Source organism: Macaca nemestrina, chromosome 8 (genome assembly GCF_043159975.1).
Source record: "Macaca nemestrina isolate mMacNem1 chromosome 8, mMacNem.hap1, whole genome shotgun sequence".
Lineage (NCBI taxonomy): Eukaryota > Metazoa > Chordata > Mammalia > Primates > Cercopithecidae > Macaca > Macaca nemestrina.
The window spans coordinates 45,764,880-45,787,783 of NC_092132.1; the positions used below are offsets into that span (position 1 = coordinate 45,764,880).

At 34.9% G+C, this 22,904-nt stretch overlaps 1 protein-coding gene across 8 annotated transcripts in view; it reads right to left on the reverse strand.

Annotated features, from left to right (window-relative positions):
- The window catches only part of LOC105476071 (vacuolar protein sorting 13 homolog B), an 859,286-nt gene that overhangs the window by 199,839 nt on the left and 636,543 nt on the right, over positions 1-22,904 (reverse strand). For all 8 annotated transcript variants that reach the window (XM_011731700.3, XM_011731704.3, XM_011731702.3 and 5 more), the window contains one exon: positions 13,972-14,109. In XM_011731700.3, coding sequence (XP_011730002.2) covers positions 13,972-14,109 — 138 coding nt within the window. The remainder of the gene's footprint in view (positions 1-13,971; positions 14,110-22,904) is intronic.

Here is a 22,904-nt window from a genome sequence, read left to right on the forward strand (position 1 = left end):
ACTGCAGGCAGAAAGTTGGAAAGTTAGAGTTAGGATAACTTTATCTCTTCTTACTGGGCTTACTCCATGTCCCTAGGAAGATATTTCCCAATTACTCTCATTCTTTTCTGTAGAAGAAATAATTCTAACAGAATTAGGCTACATGAAGAAATAAAAAAAATCTAAATAACTGCTATTCTACTGACTGCTCTGCGTGAGACCTAGTACCGGCCCCTACCTCCTTGCCACCTGCCCAACCAGCCTCTGTGACTCTTTGAGTTCTATTACTTAGCCAAGTCTTTCAGAGGTATAATCCCTTGAGGGCACCATTTCAGCTGGGTAATTTTTCTCATTTCTTCCTAAAATAAAAGTTATAGTTTAAAAACAAAAGTTGAAATAATGAAAGGCTTTTCCCTATTTTAAAATTCGTGGTCCATTCCCTAGTTGACATTCTGACATCAAGTTTACTGTTTCATTTGATAGATCACAGAGAAAACAAACTGTGATAATATCATGCTGACACTGGAAATTGGAACCATAAAATTCGGGAAACGTAAAAGTCAAGGTCCTTACAGTTTCACTAACTAGTTTACATTTTTTAAATGTAGAAGATAGCCTGCTAGTATGGCTGTAAAACTCAATTAAGATAGAGGCAGGACTCTCACGATTAAGGTATAGGCCTTAGCCCAATTTCTGGCAAGGGAGAAGCGGCAGAGGATTAAATATCATTTAAAAATGATATTTGGGCAAGATTAAAATAAATAAATTATTAAAATTAGCTTCTTCTTTTTTTCTTTTTTGAGATGGAGTTTCGTTCTTGTTGCCCAGGCTGAAGTGCAGTGGCATGATCTCGGCTCACTGCAACTTCTGCCTCCTGGGTTCAAGCGCTTCTCCTGCCGCAGCCTCCCAAGTAGCTGGGATTACAGGCATGCACCATCACACCCAGTTAATTTTGTATTTTTAGTAGAGATGGGGTTTCGCCATGTTGGCCAGGCTGGTCTTGAACTCCTGACCTCAGGTGATCCACCCACGGCAGCCTCCCAAAGTGCTGGGATTACAGGTGTGAGCCACCACACCTAGCCCAAAATTAGCTTCTTAAAATATTTTATTTTGCTTTGAATCTTCTTGCATTTAAAAATCATATTATGAGGGTGGAGCAAGATGGTGGAATAGGACTCTTCAGCGATCATCCCCTCATAGCAATATCATTTTGAACAACTATCCACACAAGAAAATACCCTCACAAGAGCTAAAGAAATGAGATGAGAGATCACAGTACCTGGTTATATCATAATAATATGAAAAGATATACTTAAGAGGGTAGGAGGGACATTCCCTGTGTCAACTCTCCCCTATTCCCAAGTAGCAAATTCAGACAGACACTATCTGCTTGGGGGAACATGAAGGAAGTAAATGGAGGACTTTGTTTCGGTCTCCACCTCTGGGCCTGCCATAGTAAAATCCAGCATCAGGCAAACTGCTGGAGCCCCTTATTTAGGTCAGTACCGATGTACTGAGCCTCTTGACCTATCCCAGTGGTGGGCAGGATACCATAGTCTCTGTGAAATAGACTTGATCACTGGCCTGAATCACTACCAGCTGTCCACAAGGCCTTTGGTTTCAGACAAACCTGAATGGCCATGGGCTCTGAGTATGCCCCAGCACTGTGCCAACCTTGGTGGCCATGGGATTCCATCCTGGTGTTGGGCTGGTGTGGCAAGCCTGAGTGTAGGGTGCCCTCTAAAACTTCGATGGCTGTGGCAATCATGGATTTAGGGACAATGCCAGACAACATGACCAAAAAGTTCTAGACAGGCTTACTGTTAAAGGGCATTCCCAGACAAAGCCAGACTGCAAAGACTGGAGTAAGAACCTACTTCTTCAATGTCCAGACATTGATGCATGACCACAAGAATAAACAAAACAAAACAAAACAAAAAAAAACCCAAAAAACTATAAACATGACATCACCAAAGAAAATAGAGTGCTAGCGACCGATCCCCGAAAAATAGAGATATATGAACTGCTTGACAAATAACTCAAAATAATTGCTTTCAGGAAACTCAATAAGCTTCAAGAAAATAGATAAACAATTCAACAACATAAGAAAAACAGTAAGTGACCAGAATGAGAAATTTAAGAGATTGAAAGAATAATTTTTTAAAAACCCAGAAATCCCACAGCTGAAAAATACAATGAACTAAATGAAAGATGCAAAAGAGAATATAAACAGCAGAATTGATCAAGCAGAAGAAACAATCTATGAACTCAAAGACAGATTATTTGAAAATATACAGCCAAAAAATATACAGTAAAGGAATGAAGAAAGCTTACAAGATTCATGGGAGCATCAAAAGGGCAAATTCTTGGTCACTGGTATTCAAGAGGGAATAGAGATAGATAAAGGGGTAGAAAGCATATGCAAATAAAGAATAGCAGAACCCTTTCCAAACCTGGAGAAATATATAAATAACCAGGTATAACAAGGTCAAATGTCTTCAATCAGATTCAATCCAAGTAAGTTTACCCAAAGACAAATTATAATCAAACTATCAAAGAGCAAAGACAAAGACAGGATCCTGAAATCAGCAAGAAAAAAGAAGCAAAGAATACAGAAGGACATTCTAATACACTGAGCAGCAGACTTCTCAACAGAGAGGATTCTTACAGGCCAAGGGAGAGTGGGATGATATATTCAAAGAGCTGGAAAACAAACGAACTAACCTGCAAACCAAGAATACTGTACCTAGCAAAGCTGTCCTTTAATGAAAGAGAGATAAAAATTTTATTGGACAAACAAAAGCTGAGGGAGTTAATCACCAAGAGACCTGCATTACAAGAAATGCTAAGGAGAGTTTTTCAAGCTGAAAGAAAAGGATGATAATAACAGAACATCTGAAAGTATAAAACTCGCTGGTAAAAGTAGACCATCAAATGCAGACTATTCTAATATTGTAATGGTGGTGCGTAAATTATATCTCTAGCATAAAGGTTCAAAGATAAAAATATTAATGATGCTAATTTGTTAAGGAATATACAATATACAAATACGTAAATTTTGAAATAACATATTCAAAATGTGGAGGGAGGTAGTGGAGTGTAAGAATAGAGTTTTTTTTTGTGTACGTGATCAAAGATAAGTTGTTATTAGCTTAAAATAACCTGTTATAACTATAAAATTTTTTTGATATCCCTCATGGTAACCATGTAGATACACAAAAAATTAAAAAGCAAGAAATCAAAACATACCAATAGAGAAAACTTACTTAATCACAAAGAAAGACAGTGAGAGGAAGGAACGAAGAGTCCATAAGACAACCAGAAGCCAATTGACAAAATGGCAGTATTTAGTCCTTACCTTTCAATAACTACCTTGAATGTAAATGGCTTATATTCACCAATGAAAAGAAAGAGCAAATTAATAGATTATAAAAACACACCCAACTATATGCTGCTTACAAGAGACTCAATTCACTTATAAGAACACACATAGGTTAAAAGTGAAGGAATGAAAAAAGATATTTCATGCAAATGGAAACCAAAAAAGAGCAAAAGTAGCTATACTTATATCGGACTTTAGGTAAAAAACTGTAAAAAGAGATAATGCACGTCCTTATATAATGACAAAGAGGTTAGTTCAGCAAGATGGCATAACATTGTAGTACATAGGTACCCAACACTGGAGCATCTAAATATATAAAGCAAATATTAATCCAGCATCAGGGAGCATCAGGCATAGCCTGCAATTTAATAATAGTGGAGGCCTTTAACACTTTACTTTCAGCAATGGGTAGATCATCCAGACAGAAAATTAAACAGGAAACATCAGACTTAAACTGCACTCTAGAACATTTGAACCTGACAAACATATACAGAATGTTCCATCCAAAAGCTGCAGAATACACATGCTGCTTAATTGCACATGGAACATCCTCCAAGACAGATCAGATATTAGGCCACAACTTTTAACAAATTTAAGAAGACTGCAATCATATCCAGTATCTTTTCTGACAACAATGGTATAAAACTAGCAATCAATAACAGGAAGAACTTCAGAAAATTCACAAGTTCATGGAAATTAAACAATAAGCTCCTGAATGATCAATGAATCAATGAAAAAATTGAAAGAAAAATTTAAAAATTTCTTGAGACAATATGAAATGGAAACAGCATATACCTAGACCTAAAGGATATAGCAAAAGCAGTTCTAAGAGGGAAAGTTTCTAGTAGTAAATACATACAGTAAAAATGAAGAAAGAGCTAAAATAATCTACCATTACAACATAAAGAACTAGAAAAACAAGAACAAACAAAGTTCCAAATTAGTAGAAGGAGGGAAATAAAATAAAGATCAGAGCAGAAATAAATGAAACAGAGACTACAAAAATAATAGAAAGGATCAAAGAAACAAAGAACTGATCTTTTGAAAAAACAGGCAAACCTTTAGCTAGACTAAGAACAAAAAAGAGAAGACTCAAATAAATAAAATCAGAGATGAAACAGGAGACATTACAACTGATATAAAGAATCCTTAGGAAATAATATGAACAATTATATGCCAATACATGAATAACCTAATGGATAAATTCCAGGACACATACAATCTACCAAGAATAGATAATGAAGAAACAGAAAATCTGAACAAACCAATAGTGAGTATGGAGACAGAATCAGTAATAAAAAGTCTCCCAACAAAAAAAACCCCCAGGGTCCAATGGCTTCACCACTGAATTCTATTCAGTACTTAAATACGTAATACCACCAATTCTTCTCAAACTCTTCCAAAAAACTGAAGAGAGGGAAATATTTCCAAATTTATTCTATAAGCCAGTATTACCCTGATATGAAAACCAGACAAAGACATGCCAAAAAAGGAAAACTTCAGGCCAATATCCAGGATGAACATAGATGTAAAAACCCTCAACAAAACAGTAGTAGACTGAATTTAAAACACATTAAAAATCTACTCGTGATCAAGTGGGCATCATCACAGGGATGATCAACATATGCAGATCAATAAATGTGATACATCACATTAACAGAATGAAGGACAAAAACCTTATGATCATTTCAATAGATACAGAAAAAGCATTTGACAAAATTCAAAACCCTTCTTGATAAGAACTCTCAAAAAAATTAGGTATAGAAGGAACATACCATAACACAATAAAGGCCATATGTGACAAATTCACAGGTCACATCATATTGAACAGGGAAAATTTGAAAGCTTTTTCTCTAAAATCTAGAACCCTGCAAGAATGGCCATTCTCACCACTGTTATTCCATATAGTATTGGAAGTCCTAGACAAAGCAATTAGGCAAGAGAAAGAAATGAAAGGAATCCAAATAGGAAAAGGTGAATTTAAATTGTCTCCACAGATAACCTTATAACATTTAAGGTTTTCTTATATATAGAAAACCTTAAAAACTTGACCAGAAAACTGTTAGAATACATTCTAAAAACTGTTAGAATTCAGTGAATTTGCATGATTAAAAATCAACATACAAAAACCCATAGCATTTCTATACATTAACAGAGAAGAACACTATACACTAACAGAGAACTGAAGAAGAAACTAAGAAAACAATCTCATTTCCTAATAGCTAAAAAATTATTAAATACTTAGGAATACATTTAACCAAGGAAGTGAAAAATCTGTACACTGAAAACTATAAAATGGTCATCAATGGAAAGATACCCTGTGTTCATGAATTGGAAGAATTAATATTATTAAAATGTCCATCCTACCCATGCTATTGATGTGCCCATGCTATTGATCTACAGATCCAATGAAATTCCTAACAAAATATCAAAAACATTCTTCACAGAAATAGAAAAAGCAATCCTGAAATTTATGTGGAATCATAAATGACCCTGAATAGCCAAAGCAATCCTGAGCAAAAGGAACAAACCTAGAAGCATCACACTGTCTGACTTCAAAAAATATACTATAAAACTATAACCAATACAGTATAGTACTGGCATAAAAACAGGCACATAAACCAATGGAACAGAATAGAGAACCCAGAAAGAAATGCATGTATTAGCTAATTAGTTTTCAACAAAGGTGTCAAGAACACAAAATGGGGAAAGGATGGTCTCTTCAATAAATGCTCTTGGGAAAGCCAGGTAGCCCATGCAGAAGAATAAAAGTAGATCCTTCTCTCTCACTATGTACAAAAGTCAACTAAACTTCGGGGGTTGAGGCAGGAGGATCCCTTGACACTAGGAGTTCGAGGATGCAGTGAGCCGTGGTCACACCACTGCACTCCAGCCTAGGTAACACAGTGAGACTCTGTCACTCAAAAAACAAAAACACAAACAAACCAACCCAAAAGCCTCAAAATAGACTGAAGACTTAAATGTAATAAGGCCAACAGCTATGAAATTACTAGAAGAAAACATAGCGGAAAAGCTCTATGACATTGGTCTGGACAGTGCTTTTCTGGATATTATCTGAAAAGTACCAGCAACAAAAGCAAAAATAGGATTACAACAAGCTAAAAAGCTTCTGCCTAGCAATGAAAACAACCAATAGTATTAAGAGATAACCTACAGAATGGAAGAAAATATTTGTAAACTATATAAGAGGTTAATATCTAAAATACATGAGAAATTCAAACAACTCAATAGCAAGAAGACAAAGAACCAAATTTTTAAAATAGGAAAATACCTAAACAGACATTTCTCAAAAGAGGACATACAAATGGCCAACAGGTATATGAAAAAGTGCTCAGTATAACTAACCATCAGAGAAATACAAATCAAAACCATGAAAGACATCATTCCTGCTAGAATGGCTATTATCAAAAAGACAAAACGTAACAAGTGTTGGCAAGGATGTGGAGAAAAGGAAATCCTTGCACATTGTTGGTGGGAATACAGATTGGTACAACCATTATGGAAAACAGTATGGAGATTTCTCAATCAATTAAAAATATAACTACCATATGATCCAGTAATCGCACTAATGGGTATAGATCCAAAGGAAATGAAACCAGTGTGCCGAAGAGATATGTTTGGACTCCTATGTTTATCGCAGCACAATTCATAATAGTTAAGATGTAGAATCAATCTAAGTATTCTTCAATGGATGAATAGGGGATGAAAATGTGGTACATATTCACAATAGAATAGTATTCACCCCTTAAAAAGATTGAAATCCTGCCATTTGAGACAATATGGATGAACTTGAAGACATTATGCTAAATGAAATAAACCAAACAGAAATAGACAAAAACTGCATGATTTCATTTATATGTGGAATCTAAAAACGTCAAACTTATAAAAGGAGACATTAGAATGTTCGTTGCCAGGGGCTGGGGGAAGGGAAAATACGGAGAGGTTGGTGAATGGGTACAAAGTTTCAGTTTTGCAGGACCTATAAGCTCTAGAGATCTAATCTACAGCGTTATGACTACAATTAATAAATATTACTGTATTATATACTTAAAACTTGGTAAAAGAGGAGATCATATAGGTTCTCACCACAAATAAAAAGTTGTAAGTATGTGAGGTGATAAATATGTTAATTTGCTTGAATATGGTAATCATTTCTCAATGACACATTTATCAAAACATCGCATTGTACACCTTAAATGTTTATAATTTTTATTTGTCAACTATACCTCAATAAAGCTTGAAGTAGGTAACCAAAAATCCATTTGAAATTTGTGATTGAAAAAAATTTTAAAGATCAAAAAATTATATTATTTATTCTTCATTTTCTACTCCAGAAAAATCAAGACACTATTTGATTAATCTTTTCCAGGTATCTTAATCCTCTGGAATCAGTTACCTTCAGATATGTCTGAATTGATCCCCACTGAGTAATAAATTCAGTGATAACATAAAAGCAGGGTTAACCAAGAAAGGTAAAAACACTTAAAAAATACATCTATTTGAGGGTAAACAACCTAAAATTTCTACTTTATATTCATATAAACAAACTTACTCGAATGGTGTGTTACTGTACCTAAGAACTCTTTTACTATTTTACAGCATTTAAGTACAAATTTTCATTCAAATCAGAGCGGTCTGTGGAAATGGAATTGTTTAAGGATGTTTAGGAATTATTTTAAAGTAGAAATGAAAATCATTGTAACCTATAAAACAGTTATATTAATCCATACAATATAAGGAGAAAACTGTCTTCAAAACAAGATTATAATCAATTCAACAGGTTTTTAAAATCAAAATAAAATAAAACCAGAGATGAAACCAATTCGAAGCCAGAATGAAATCAGAAACACTGAAAACTAGACAGGTAAATTAATGAATGAGTTAAACAAGGTGAAACTAAAGAAGTGATTCTATTAGGAGAAAAAGACCAGTGGCCATGCATTTCAAATATAGACACTATGTATAATACACTAAAAGAAATGGGAAATTGCATTGTTTTGTGTTTGATATAACCATGTTATTTAAATTATATGATGAATGTGGCATGCTAAGCATTAATTTATAATAAAATATAAATGACTTGGGAATGTTTTCCTAATGTGGCATTTTTGTTCTTTGTTGTCATTTAAATGTCATTTCATGGCTACAATGACAGTGGCTCAAAAATTTGTGAAAGAACAATGAAAAAAATACCAGAGGGCTCAAATGTTTTCGCAAATAACCCTGAGTTAATTAGAAAAATCTGCACCCTTTCCAGTTCTTCTTCTCACGTGTCAGCTCTCATTAAATTAAAAAAAAAAAAATCGCATTTCAAAGTTAAGGAATCCTATGGTTAACAAAACTTTTAAAATGGGATCAAGTGGGCACATTCCTACATTTCTGTATGATGTCATACCAAACACTTCACAGCTGAATTTGAATTTGCAAGAAGTATGATTGATTTTTCAATATAAGAAGTATCTGATCTAATGTTAATTTTTTTCTATAGGCTAACTGTGCTGGGAACAGGTGGCCCTGCTTTCAATTACAGAGGGCTAGCATGCCAGTGTGAGGCCTGGAATAGTTCACCTTCTCACGGGGAATTTTCCTCGGTTGGGAATGGATTTATTATGGCTTCACACATGGAATAGAGCTCATGTCAGCTGAGGGCAGTGACACATCATATGATTCAAATTAACCTGCTGTGGACTGTTCCGCAGGGTTTAGATTGTGTACTAAAATGACGACATTTTAAAAACAGCTTGAAAGAAACCAGGATTGCTGAACTGCAATGGTTCCAATTTGTTCCAACTAATCTATCACCTGCTGGAGATATTATTCTAGTGGGTTTCTGGTAGCTGCTGTTTTCCAGGTTTCTCCAAGCCACTGACCTTGCTAATGGGTACAAGGGGGAAAAGGTGGGGGGTTGGGAGCGCTTTGAAAGAGTTTTTGATGTATAAGTTGGGACCTACCATTTGCTCTAGTAAGGTACCATTAGGTGAACAGATGAAATAGGGGAATACTCAAGAACTCCACATTATTTTTCTAAAAACAAGTGCTAAAGAGCAGCATTTGTATCACCTTGTTTAGAGAAAATAATCCCTACAAAATAAATCTAAAAGGCTAAATTTCAAAAGCTGTGAAGTTTACATCTTTTTGAAGAAAGCTTAAGGTTAGACAGTTATAATCAGTATTCCCTCTACCTTTAAGGGTTGTAACTTTTTTTTTTTTTTTTTTTTTTTTTTTGAGACAGGGTCTCACTCTGTTGCCCAAACTGGAGTGCAGTAGTGTGATTATAGCTTACTTCAGCCTTTACCTCCTGGGCTCAAGCAATCTTCCCACCTCGCCTTTCTGAGTAGCAAGGACTACAGGCACATACCACCATGCCTGGCTAATTCAGGGTCATAACTTTCATTGTTACTATACCTTTCATTAAAGAGCAAGAAAAAATAAATGGAAATTAGTAATATAGTTCAAGACATTCTCTGGAATGATACTTAAATAGATATGCATACAGATTAAAACATAATAGTAGCTAAAGATTTCTAATGATAACACAATGACATTACCTAAAAACTAAAAGTATCACTTGTAGTGCTTTTATTATTTTTTTGTAATGCTTTTTCTTCAAGGAAAAGGAATGTTATTAGGGAACATTATAAAGCTGGAATTTGTTTGCCCAATCTCAACATAAATGATATTCCTCATAGTATCCTCCCTAGGAGCTGGAAAAAATATAATTTCCTTGAGTTGTCAAAATCTATAAAATAATACATTCATATAGTAAAAGCTGTTTTAATGTGTCCTGTTATTCCCATTTAATTAGTGGTATTCAAGTCTCACTATCTTCTATAGCCATTTGATTCCTAAATTAATGTAGTAGCATGCCAATCTGGCTGTGTAGTGAGATAATATAATTACTCTATGAAATAACATCTACTTATCTACTCTAAATCACAAATTGCTTACAGTAGGAAAATTTTTGTCTAAGCTAGTAAATTCTGGAGCAGTTAAAGGCTGTTAGGTTACTGTTTTAGAGGAAGTCACACACAGCTGATATATCATTTAAACTAATCTTCCCTCAAATAAAAGAAATGTACTTTTGTTTAAAATGTTTTAGACTTTGAAGAACTTAAATCATCCATTGGATATTATATTCGATTTTCCATAATCAAAGCACCATTCTAAAAACCACTCATCTTTCTTTATCATTGCCCTGTCCTGTTCCCCAAAATATCTGTGGTTTGGCTCTCAAAGACTGATAGTAAAAACAAAAATCATATATGATAAGTCATATGTATATATTTTTTAAAAAGAATTTTGGTAAGAGCCATATAAAACTTGCTACAAAAACTACAGTACCAGACCAACAGCATCTACTCTATCTGGGAGCTTTTTAGACATGACTTTCAAGCCCTACCTTCTAGAACTATTAAATCACCATTTGCATTTTAACAAACTCCCCAGGGAAGTTTCACATGCAGAATCAAGTTTGAGAAGTGCTGCTGTAAAATAACTATTTCAATTCATTTACTTAAAAGTTTAAATCTCCAAATATATTATCACTATTATAGCATGGACATAAAATCAGAAATTGTATATATTTAATTCCCAACTTTGAAAAGTATCTTAAGAAACACAAAAGTACAACTACTTTAAAAAGTACATTTCTGGCCAGGCACGGTGGCTCACGCCTGTAATCCTGGCACTTTGGGAGGCCAAGGTGCGCGGATCACGAAGTCAGGAGTTAGAGACTAGCCTGGCCAATATGGTGAAACCCAACCTCTACTAAAAATACAAAAATTAGCCAGGTGTGATGGTGTGTGCCTGCAGTCCCAGCTACTAGGGAAGCTGAGGCAGAAGAATCGCTTGAACCTGGGAGGTAGAGGTTGCGGTGAGCCGAGATCACACCACTGCACTCCAGCCGGGCAACAGAGACTGTGACTCAAAAAAAAAAAAAAAAAAAAAAATCACATTTCTACTACTGAGTCACGTTAAATGCCAGAATTGTAAATACATAATTTTTCATTTATTCATTGGCATTTGTCTTAAAATTCAATTTATTTGGTTGCCTTGAAAATATTGTATCTAATTTACCATCAACTTTCAAATTCCATTTTTTTAACAAACAAATCAATCAAATGTAAACTACAAGATAATTTTCTAGCCAAAATGAGCAACGTGACTGTGCCTAAAAATAAAACGAATGTGAAACTAAAACTGAGAAATAAGTAAATCCAAGTTTCCCCTGTCACTTTTCCATGAACTAACATGTTTTTACCCTATTGCATCTATTTTATTGTGTTCGGTCTTTCATGTGTGAACAACTCTGAAATCAGAAATTGTCTTCACACTGATGTAATAAAAAGGCACTGTATCACAGTGTAAATAGCATATTTTTTTTTTTTCATTTTTAGTGGTACATAGAATGTTTTTCTACAATTGATAGTGGCTTAGATGGAATGAAATATGGTACTTCATGCTCACTAACCAAATACTAGGACTCACACTTCTCCAGTCTATTACCTCACTCCAAAGGGTTCTTCCTACACTTTAACGACTTGCTTATCCTTCAGTTTCTTGCGTTCCTTCATGTATTTAAAACCATATCTAGAGTTTATCAAGATTAGAAATAGTTCTTCATACTTCTACACCTTTACAATCCCAGCACTAGAAAAATAAGCTGAAGAAGAATTGGGCCCCAGTGACAAGGTCAGTGGAGATGGTTTCAGTCTCTGTTTAATCCATGACTGGCTTTCTCCATCTGTAGTATGGATCATAAGTACACTAGCATGCCACAACACATATACTCAACAAAGTCTATATATAAATATTTTTCCTTCCTTAAAATTCATGCCTTGCGGAGTATTGCTAGAGATCTTAAGACAGCTGTAAAATCATCGTTTTAAATTCTTTTCTTTTTTTTGAGATACAGTCTTGCTCTGTTGCCCAAGCTGGAGCGCAGTGGTGCGATCTCATCTCACTGCAACCTTTGCCTCCCAGTTCAAGCAATTCTTGTGCCTCAGCCTCCGGAGTAGCTGGAACTGCAGGTACATGCCACCATGGCCAGTTAATTTTTTATGTTTATTTTTATTTTTAGTAGAGACAGGGTTTCACCATGTTGGCTTGGCTGATGTGGAATTCTTGGCCTCAAGTGATCTGTCCGTCTCAGCCTCCCAAAATGCTGGGATTACAGGTGTAAGCCACTGTGCCCAGCCTATTTTAAATTCTTAATGGCCAGGAGCAGTGGTTCACACCTGTAATCCCAGCACATTAGGAAGCTGAGAAGGAGGACTGCTTGAGTCCAGGAGTTCAGGACCAGCCTGGGCAACATAGTGAGACCTAATCTCTACTAAAAAAAAAAAACAAAAAAAAAACAAAAAAAAAAAGTAGTTGGGCGTAGTGGAACACACCTGTAGTCCCAGCTACTTGGGAGGCTGAAGCAGGAGAATTGCTGGAGCCCAGAGATTGAGGCTATAGTGAGATATGATTGTACCACTATACTTCTGCTGGAGCCCAGGAGATTGAGGCTACAGTGAGATATGATTGCACCACTATACTTCTGCTGGAGCCCAAGAGATTGAGGCTACAGTGAGCTATGATTGCACCACTGTACTTTGGCCTGGGTGACAGAGCAAGATGATCTCAAAAAAATAAATAAAAAAAAAATAAAATGAAATAAAATTCTTAATGAAGAAACTAATACTCATTTCGTGGGTAACACTCTGAAGCACTGTAAGTATAAAATAACAAAACAAAAAGTGAAATGCAATAATTTTTGTTAAATAAATAGCTAAGACTATATGGAGTGAGGGAGAAATAACAGAAGAGGGGGAAGAACATGAGATGAAGGAAGAAAAGACAGAGGAGGAAGATCAAGGAATAAAGAAAAAATCTTTAGTTATGCCGAAATTAGTGTAGTACAGAAGTTAAGTTCTAGTCTTTGGAGTCATAAAAACTTAGGTTTGAATGGCTCCTCTGTCACTATGACCTTAGGCAATTTACTTCACTTTTCTAAGTCTTAGCTTCCTTATTCATAAAATAGGAATAACTATAGTGCATACTCCTAAAATGCATAGTGCCTGGGACATAATTAGCTCTCAAAAAATTTTGATATCTGTATCTAAAACTGAGTAGTTACTATGTCTCAAGCACTTTGCTAAGCATGTGAAACAGGTACATTTAACTATCAAATCTAAACTATGTATACTGTCTTATGTATATATATCATGTTTCCTTCCATTCATCCATCCAGTCTATCCTCTTCATATACAGGTAAGAAAACTGAAGTATAGAAGATTAGATCAATCACTTAAGATCATACAGTTAATTAATAGAAAAGGTAGAAATAAAATATTGGGGCTTTGGCTTCCAGTCAACTGCTCTTTAGTTGATAACTACCTTCTTGTCAGACTGAAGGTAATTCTTAATGCATACTTATATTTGCCTGTTGATCTCTAAAATCGGCAGCCTGAAAAGCATACACCTCTGGGAAAAAGTGAAGTATTCATTTTTTGCATGGAATGTCAAGAGTACTAACAGATCCTATATACATGTTAATATATTCACATAAAAAATGTACACACATGTAAATTTTATGACTTTCTTACCTGGTCCATTCAGAAAGTCTTTAATCTGTAGTGTTATAAAGGAAGGTGGAATACCACTTTTGCTGTCTATTTCTCCAGGCACTGTTTGTAGCCAAACAGTGCAATAATCAAGGGCTTCAGGCAGAGTCTTCCCAGGATCTAAAGTGACAAAATTGAAATGAAAAACATCAATCACATCACAAACATCTCATTTTCATGTATGAGTTTGAGTTAATAAATGAGAGAAAAACTGGTTAAATAATTGTATGCACGCTTCATTGTTTCATTTGTTTGTACACATAAACAAGCACTCGTGTTGAAAAATATAAACTATCATTGTACAATGTGGGATGACAAAACCATGTTTTCTAGAACTAGGACAAAGAGGAAAAAAAATGTTCAAATCTGAATTCATATTATGAATGAGGGAAGGTAAAGTTTCTGTATTCTGAGCTGCTGTTAACAGTTTAATAGTTGGATATTTTTAAAAATGTGATATTAAAAACAAATTAAATGAAAAAAGGGTAATTTTGTCAGCTTAAAAAAAAGCATATACATTTTCAAAGATACAGTAGATTAGTACTACTTAGGGGCTATTTGATCTATTTCAGAGTTTTATTGACATTACAATCACTTTTTACTGCTAGGCCTTTGAAGTTAACCTCAGTAGCTTTCCTATAACCTTCTTTAATGATAAAATTGGTCAGTCTCTTAATAATCCTAATTATAATGAAAATGAGCTTTTTCTGTTTTGACTTTTTTTCTGTTTAATACTATGTATTTTAAAAATCTGGGTAATATTGTATATTTTTTTAAAAGTATTTTTGGTTATTGGTTGTGGCAAACTGAATTTGCTTTTTAATACTTAGGAATCCACAGCTTTTATTGAAATAGCTCTTTAAATAAAAACGACTGCTGTATCTTGGCGTACAGTGTAGTACGCTTTTAAAAAACTTCTAAATATTCACAGTTTTTCTTTAGTTTCATGATTGTTTTACTCTCTGTGTTTTAATGGTCTCTGAATGTCAGTTTTATAGGGATGTTCTTGCCATAGAGTCCATCTATTCCATTTTCAGTCTATTTGAAATGTGTTATTAAAGTATTATTTATTTTAGGTTTTATTGATTGGATTGCTTTCAAGAACAGCATTTACATACAGTGTATTATATTCAACATATGGTTATTTAGTATCGCTGTCATATGTGAAGTGGGCATATAAATTCTGCTTTGGAATTTGTATTTCTTGACCTTATCATGTGATCCTTATGAAATCTGGCACATATGAACCTTATGTGATTTCAAAGAAAATGCTGAAAGCACTTGATCATGATGTTAGATCTATGTGGTCAAGATCAAACACTAAGCACTCTTCTCTTTTTATATCAGCAGTGAGAATATGCATAGTAGATCCATTGCATAGTAACACTGTGCTATTCTCTCTTTTAAATATAATAGTCAAGTCTGGTGAAAGGATGATTAAAAAGTCTTTGCTGGTACGATCTAGAATCAGTTTGTAGGAGCTATGTAACCCGCTAGGACCTATGCATCTATTTTGGGTCCCACCACTGCAGCTATCATCAAAAGTGGTTATTATCAGGTAAGTAGTACCATATAGAGCTAAACAAGGAGACATAACTCATCATTTTGAAGAGAATACAATGTGCAGGTAAAACAATGATCTAACAGAAAACACAGATCTTAAAAGATATAAATAACACAATAATGAACAGAGATGATTAAATTGATGTAGAAATATTAATATGATGTATAAAAACTGGCAAGTAAGACTTAGGATAAGTAAAACAAGTTACAGTAACTGCATATTCAAACTTACATGGCGCTGAGAATTGTTATCCTTGTGGCATACTTAATCAACTTTCTACATTTTTCTAGAAATAAAGATTCCAAGTAGCAAAATAATGCATACTGAGGGAATGTGCATTAACTATCCTATTGTATATCAACAATAATAACAATAAGACACCAAAACTAAAAAACATAAGGCTGACATATATGACCATACAAAACTTTTGTCAAAGAACACCAAGAACAGAGTAAAAAGTTAAATAACAAAAAGATGAAGTTGTAACGTAGGTGACAGTAAAAGAAAAGGGATACCATTTATATATAAAGAGTTCACATATTCAATGTAGGTACCAACAGAAAAACCAGTGGATAGAATAAACCAATAAATGAAAATTACTAAACAAAACAGTAAACAAAATCAAACGGCATACAAACATTTAAAAAATACAAACATTAAAAGATACTAAATCTTAATAATTAAAGAAACAAATATTTTCAAATAAGGTAGAAATTTTCACCTATCAGACAGGCTAAGACTAAAAAAACTGACAATAGGTCTGTAATCCTAGCACTTTGGAAGGCCGAGGTGAGCAGATTGCTTGAACCCAGGGGTTTGAGATCAGCCTGGGTGATGTGGTGAAACCCCAGCTCTACAAAAAAATACAAAAAAATTTAGCTGGGCGTGGTGGCGCGTGCCCATGCCTGTAGTCCCCGTAGTAGCAGCTACTTGAGAGGATAAAGTGGAAGGATCACCAGAGCCTGGGAGGTTGAGGCTGCAGTGAGCTGTGACTGTGCCACTGCACTCCAGCCTGAGTGATAGAGTGTGATCCTGTCTCAAATAAAAACAAAAACAGAAACAACAACAACAAGAACAAAAAAAAAAACCACCCGATAATGCCTGTATTGGTAGTTTGTGATGAGAGGTCCACTCTCATTAATTCCATTTTATAATACATAACAGATTTTAAATGTGTATATCACTTGACCTAGGAAATTAATGTGTAGGAATTTAATCCAAATAAGAAGTGTGTAAATAAACATACTGGAGAATTACCATAGCAAAAATAGAGAACAACCTACATATCCAGCAACAGATTAATGTTTAAATAAATAAATAAATAATCTGTATAATTATTTAAGAGAATCAAGAAGATCTATATGGTTGACATAAGACAGTTATTTTATATTATTAATAGGGGGAAAAAAGCAAGCAGGTTAAGCATTTTCATTCATTGGCCATTCAGGATTCCTCATCTACAAAGAATTTATTTACACATTTTTCTCTTGAGTTCTTTTTCTTACTGATTTGTAGGAGCTCCTTATATATTTTGAGTATTAGTGTTTTGTTTGCCTTATTTAGCAAAGCCTTCCTCATGTAAAGAGGCAGCCATTTAACTGTATTCTGATGCTTTTTGCATGCATACTTTTTAAACACATATGGTAAAAAAATCTGTTAACTTTTACTTTATGAATTTATTCCTAGGTAATTATATATGTTCCTAGTTTCTTAAAGCATTTTTAAGCTTTTGTTTTTACCTTTAGCTGTTGAATCTTCCTAGAGAGCACTGCCTTATGAAAAATAGGAAAACTCTGCTCAGCTTCGCTCTTAATCGGGGATATACAAATTAAAACAAGAAATACAATTTTTCATCCATCAGATTAGCATAAATTTAAAAAATTGATAATATCTTATATTGGGGGAGAAGGAGAAGAAACAAATTCTCCCATGGATGGTTGATAAGAGTATACATGCAGTATTTTTGCATGAGCAGAGGAGAAGCCTGACAATGAATGTTTATCAAAATTATAAATGTACATGTCCTTGGAATCAGAAAGGCCAACTGTGGGACTGTACCTTAAAGAAACACTTAAGAATATATAAGTAAGTGTCCAAAGAAGTTGACTGCAACATCATGTGAAATATTAACAATTTGGGAAATGTTAAACTAAATATCTATCTATAGATAAATATAAAATAAATTATGAATGCACCATAAATGCTGCATAGAATACTATGCTGCTCATAAAGAGATTGGTGTGAGTCTCATACACTGAAAGAGAAGAGCTTAAAAATGTATTGATCGGTGAATAAAGAAATAGGACACAGATTCAGTAAATTCAAATGTAAAAAAATCTATCTGCATACATACACACACATATGCACGTTTTTAAAGTACTGTTGAATGATCATCTCTAGGATGATCCTAAACATATGCTGACATATAAATTATTCAGGACTTAAAGACAAAATAGCACTATTTACCAAGCATTTATAAAAATTAAAGGGAAAAAGAAAAAACACTTCAGTAGGTATTTGATGCCCTTCTCTCAAGGTATAAACTGGGGGAATAGCAAAGTCTGATAATGTAGATAAGAGTTTTCCAAGTAAGTGAAGTGGGTTTTGTGCAGTTGCCTCTCTTTTGGCACAAGTTAGAGGACCTGACTATCTGGCACCAAACTCAGGAGTCTACCCTGGACAATTACAGGAGAGATGACTTAATAGGAGACACAATAAACCAACTGGTAATAGCAGAAAGCACAACAGAAATCAGAAATTAAAGCAACTGTAAAAGTCTAGGAAATCCATCCAAGGAATCCCAAATGACTATTTCCCAACAAAATATTAGTATACCTGGTTTTTAAAGTATGCCTGAATTTACAGGGTTGATAAAACAGAATAACTGAAATTAGGAACATCCAGAAAAATACAGGTTGCATGGTTAATGAAAATTTAATTCAGGACAGGTCTGGTGGCTCCTTTCCCGGTTTTTGCTAAACTCTCTACTTCAGATATGCCCGTAGTCAGTAACATTGATAGAGGGAAGTATGCCTTTGTTTATCATTTGAATCATACAAAACATGACAGTGCAGCCAGCTCAAAATGAAACTCTGAAAGCAGCTGTAGTAGCAGAAAGGTGTGTCAGAATCCCAGAGAAACGGCTTAAGTTTGAAAGTCACCCTTTAGTCCCTTATGGTCTAATGGCTAGAAGATGAGGGGCATGACTCCTAGTCTTCCTGTCCTGTCCTCAATTTAACTTCTCCTTAATTCCATCATCAGGTCTAGAATATGGGATTCATATTACACATTCTTCAGGGTCAACACACTGGGGAATATACCAGATAAACTAAGATTAAAGGAGCCTAAGAATATAATGTAAATGAAGTGACAAACAGATAACTATTTCATATTGGAAGCTCTTTCAGACCTCTTCTGGATTTATTCAAGTCATAGGAATCTCTCAAAAATAATAAACTCCTGCTGATGTTGATGAGCACATTTACACTGCTGTCCCTAAGCCAAAGAAACAGGAGAAAGTCTTATCTTATGAGGAGTAACAGAAGGTAGGAAATATGTCAGAATAAATGACAAACATAAATTTATTCTGTTTATAAATTTGGTTCCCACAGCCATAAATTTGGTTCAGAGTGAGTTCGATCTCACTTTAATAAGGCATTTGTATTGACAAAGCTGTAATAATTGTTTTTCTTCTGGGTTGACCAGGTCTTAAAGAAAAACAAAACCAAAAAATCCTAATCCCCTGCCCCACATCTCATCATATTATGTCATAAGGAATACCTAAAGATTCAGAAAGCCCCAATTCAGTTCCCAGATGAATCAAGACTTTCATGAAGACTTGATTAAGACTATATTCTTTGTGTTTGTAGATTTGCTCTTCTTCAGAAAAAACCCTTCATTTCACTTGTTTGTCAGGGCTTCCAGTAAATCTGATAAAAGTGGTCTTTTGAAGTGCTGCTCACTATTTCTTTTAACCCTTAGCAAACATTCACAGAGTTATGTATGTCTTTGGTTACCACTTGAATTGTGTAAAATACAACATGATTCAGTGCAGCCAACTCAAAATGAAACTCTGAAATTGAACTCACTTCTTTTCTTCTTCTTCTTTTTAACCTTTTATGCTTGGAATCCAACAGTACCTGAAAGCAGGTAGGCGATAGTATAGTGAGGAAAAGCATCTGACAAGGCCAGCTGGGGCAGAGGATGGGAAGGATGGAGACACCTTGGTTTGGAAGCCTAGGAAGCAGGCAAAGACTGGCTTTCACTTCGAATCACTAACCGGGCCCACTGATTCCATCAACAATTCCAACCCACCTCCTCAGGACTCCCTATGCCTTCCCACCAGTGAAATGCAAAATAGCAGCAACTGCCACAGCCAAGAGAGCGCTTAACACAACAGCAGTTTATGGACACAAAGAAGAAGACAAGGGAGAATAAAGAAGAAAATGATGTTGATCTAAAAGTCTCACTCTACTCCTCTATTATAATAGATATTTTACTTTGAAATAAACAGATTTTTATGACACTTCGCTTTTTAAGATTCAGTGCTCTTTATTCATATTGTAAAAAGTAGCAAAACTCTTTGTCTCTGGTGGATAACACTTAGAAGTATCCAACGTAATTGGACTTCATTATGTATTCAGTGTTGTATCAAGGAAGTAAATAATCTGCAAGCCAAAACAGACTGCTTTCCATTTTCTAAACTAGAAGTTAGACTGCTGATTCCTTTTCCAAAGGTGTCTGGGTGTATCAACTTTTATACAAAGAAGGGACTGAAACGAGACTTTAAAATAATTTACAAGTAAACACCAGAACTTCTATTTCAGGCCGGGTGCAGTGGTTCATGCCTGTAATCCCAGCACTTTTGGAGGCCGAGGCGGGCGGATCATGAGGTCAGGAGGTCGATACCATCGTGGCTAACACAGTGAAACCCCGTCTCTACTAAAAGTATAAAAAAAAATTAGCCGCGCGTGGAGGCCGGCGCCTGTCGTCCCAGCTACTTGGCAGGCTGAGTCAGGAGAATGGCGTGAACCCGGCAGGCGGAGGTTGCAGTGAGCCAAGATCGTGCCACTGCACTCAGCCTGGGTGACAGAGCCAGACTCTGTCTCAAAACAAACAAACAAACAGAACTTCTATTTCAAAGAGCTTTCTGTTTTAAGGACGATCAAGCAGCTAGCCAGTAGGGTACGAGGAAACACCTAAAGAGGAGTTAGGGTTGCAGGTGAGTGCTTAGAGATTCCTTACTCTCCCCTCCTGTGTCTCAATTTATTGAGACAAGTTGTTTCTAGAGAGTTTTGTTTTTTTGTTTCCTGGCTTAATCCTTTTATCCCCAGCCAAGAACAAATAAAGGTGTTTCTTAATAAAACTTACAGAGAATTTAAAGGACAACATTTTGGAAAGTCCTATCATACTACATTTATTTGTGTCTATCTATGAAACTGATGTTATTAAAGCTGCCAAGCAGCCTCTGTCAGAGGCCAAAGTTGTGATTGGTTTTGGCTATGCTCATGGCTTCAAGTGTAATCCCCTGCAATAAGAGGTCATTATTAGAACACTCACCTCTTGACCACTGGACATATAAAAGGCAAGCTACAAGCTTATTGCGTTTCATACATTTTTCTATATTTACTTTGAGAAAATATATTTTCTATATTTACTTTTTGATCTATAGTTTAAATGGCTAATTTTTTCTTTTTCTTATGTAGCCACAAAAGCAAAATTAGTCCATGAAGCCCCTATAAAGCCTGCAAGTTAAATTGTGAAGGAACCTAGATCCATTAAACATCATAATAATTCAATGTGAGGACAGCAAAAATCAACCAAGAAACCAGTTCCAAATTGCTCTGGATGCAAGGTAAGTGCCACCATCTCCCTGTGGATATCCAGGCATTTGGCTAATTCTACAAGCACTGTTTCACATGCTCTACGATTCTGCACCTACACTGCACCTCATAAGATGTGATGGGAAGGGCAAGAGATTTCCTGGTTTGAAACCCCAGGTCTGCAGCCCATAGGAACAGGAAAAGGAAGGGATTAAATTGGCTCCTGGAATATTTGACCATCAATGTCCACTGGCTCTTACTTTTAGAACCAAGTCTTTCATATCTTGTTAGAAGGAAGTGTATTCTTTATACTTAATGATGCTAACCAGCAGATAATATGTGAAATATCAATTCAATGAATTCCTTTTCATTCATATTCTGTACTGCTCTGTGTTGTCCTTGATCTCTTTCTTATTAAAATTTGGTGTTTCATATTAAATTCTAATGTGGGTTTCAGGTATTTTATTGGCCAACATTTGATTAAAATTCAGCACAAGTAAGCACAAGGTGCTATTCAGTGAAAAAAAAAAAAAAAAATGCAGTCACATGTCCAAGTCACATATCCAACTTAATCCCAATTGTAAACCTCTCTTCTGCTCTAAGCAAAGTTGGGTTTTGTAACATTAAAGCTAATCACTGCCTTTAAATGATTCCCCCCATTTTCACTTCTTTTAAGTAAATGTTGATGATTACAATGGGAGTCACAAAGGCCAGGGCACTAATCTTTTCCTCATGTCTAAAATGAAAGTTTCCCTTTTAATACTAATAATCACTGAAGTCCCAACTTATGTTTGAATAATGTTTCATATTTCCATATAATTTCATAAATATCATCTCACTTGAAACTCAGATTTAACCAATAATCGACTAAGAGCAGATAATATTAAACAATTTTAGAGATTAGAAAACTAAAGCACCAAGAAATTTAGCTATTTGCATCAAATAGCTCTGGTATTAGAACCAAGGCTAAAAGTCAAGATTTCTGATTTCTGTTCTAATACCCTTCCTCATATAATATTATTTCCCTCAGCTGGTTGTGCCATTTCTTGTTTAACCTTCTCATCACCTTTCTCTCTGAGTGATACACTAGAATGCCTCTCATTTAAGAGGTCTACTAACTTGCTAATTCCTGTCAAAGTAATAATTTTATTTCATATTATTAGCCAGCAAGCAATGTTCCCAGCAGCTAAATTTCCAGATAAATGTTCAGAGTGTGATCATTATGACAGTAAAGTCACAGGTTAATTCTAAGCCTTTCCAGGCATATTAACAAAACCTTTAATTCTAAAGAGGCATATAATTCAATCTTTTTCTTAAAGTCACAACAACTAAATGAAATCAAGATATGATTTATGAGGTGTAAGAAGCCATTTTATGATTTTTCAACTGTTCGTTTACTCAAATGTCTTTGGCACATTTCTACAGTCCTATTCATGAAAGGATAAAAAAAAAAAAACCCTCAATTACTTGACTGAAAATTTTCAAACCGCAATAGCTAGAATTACATTGAAATGATGTGCATTTTTTTT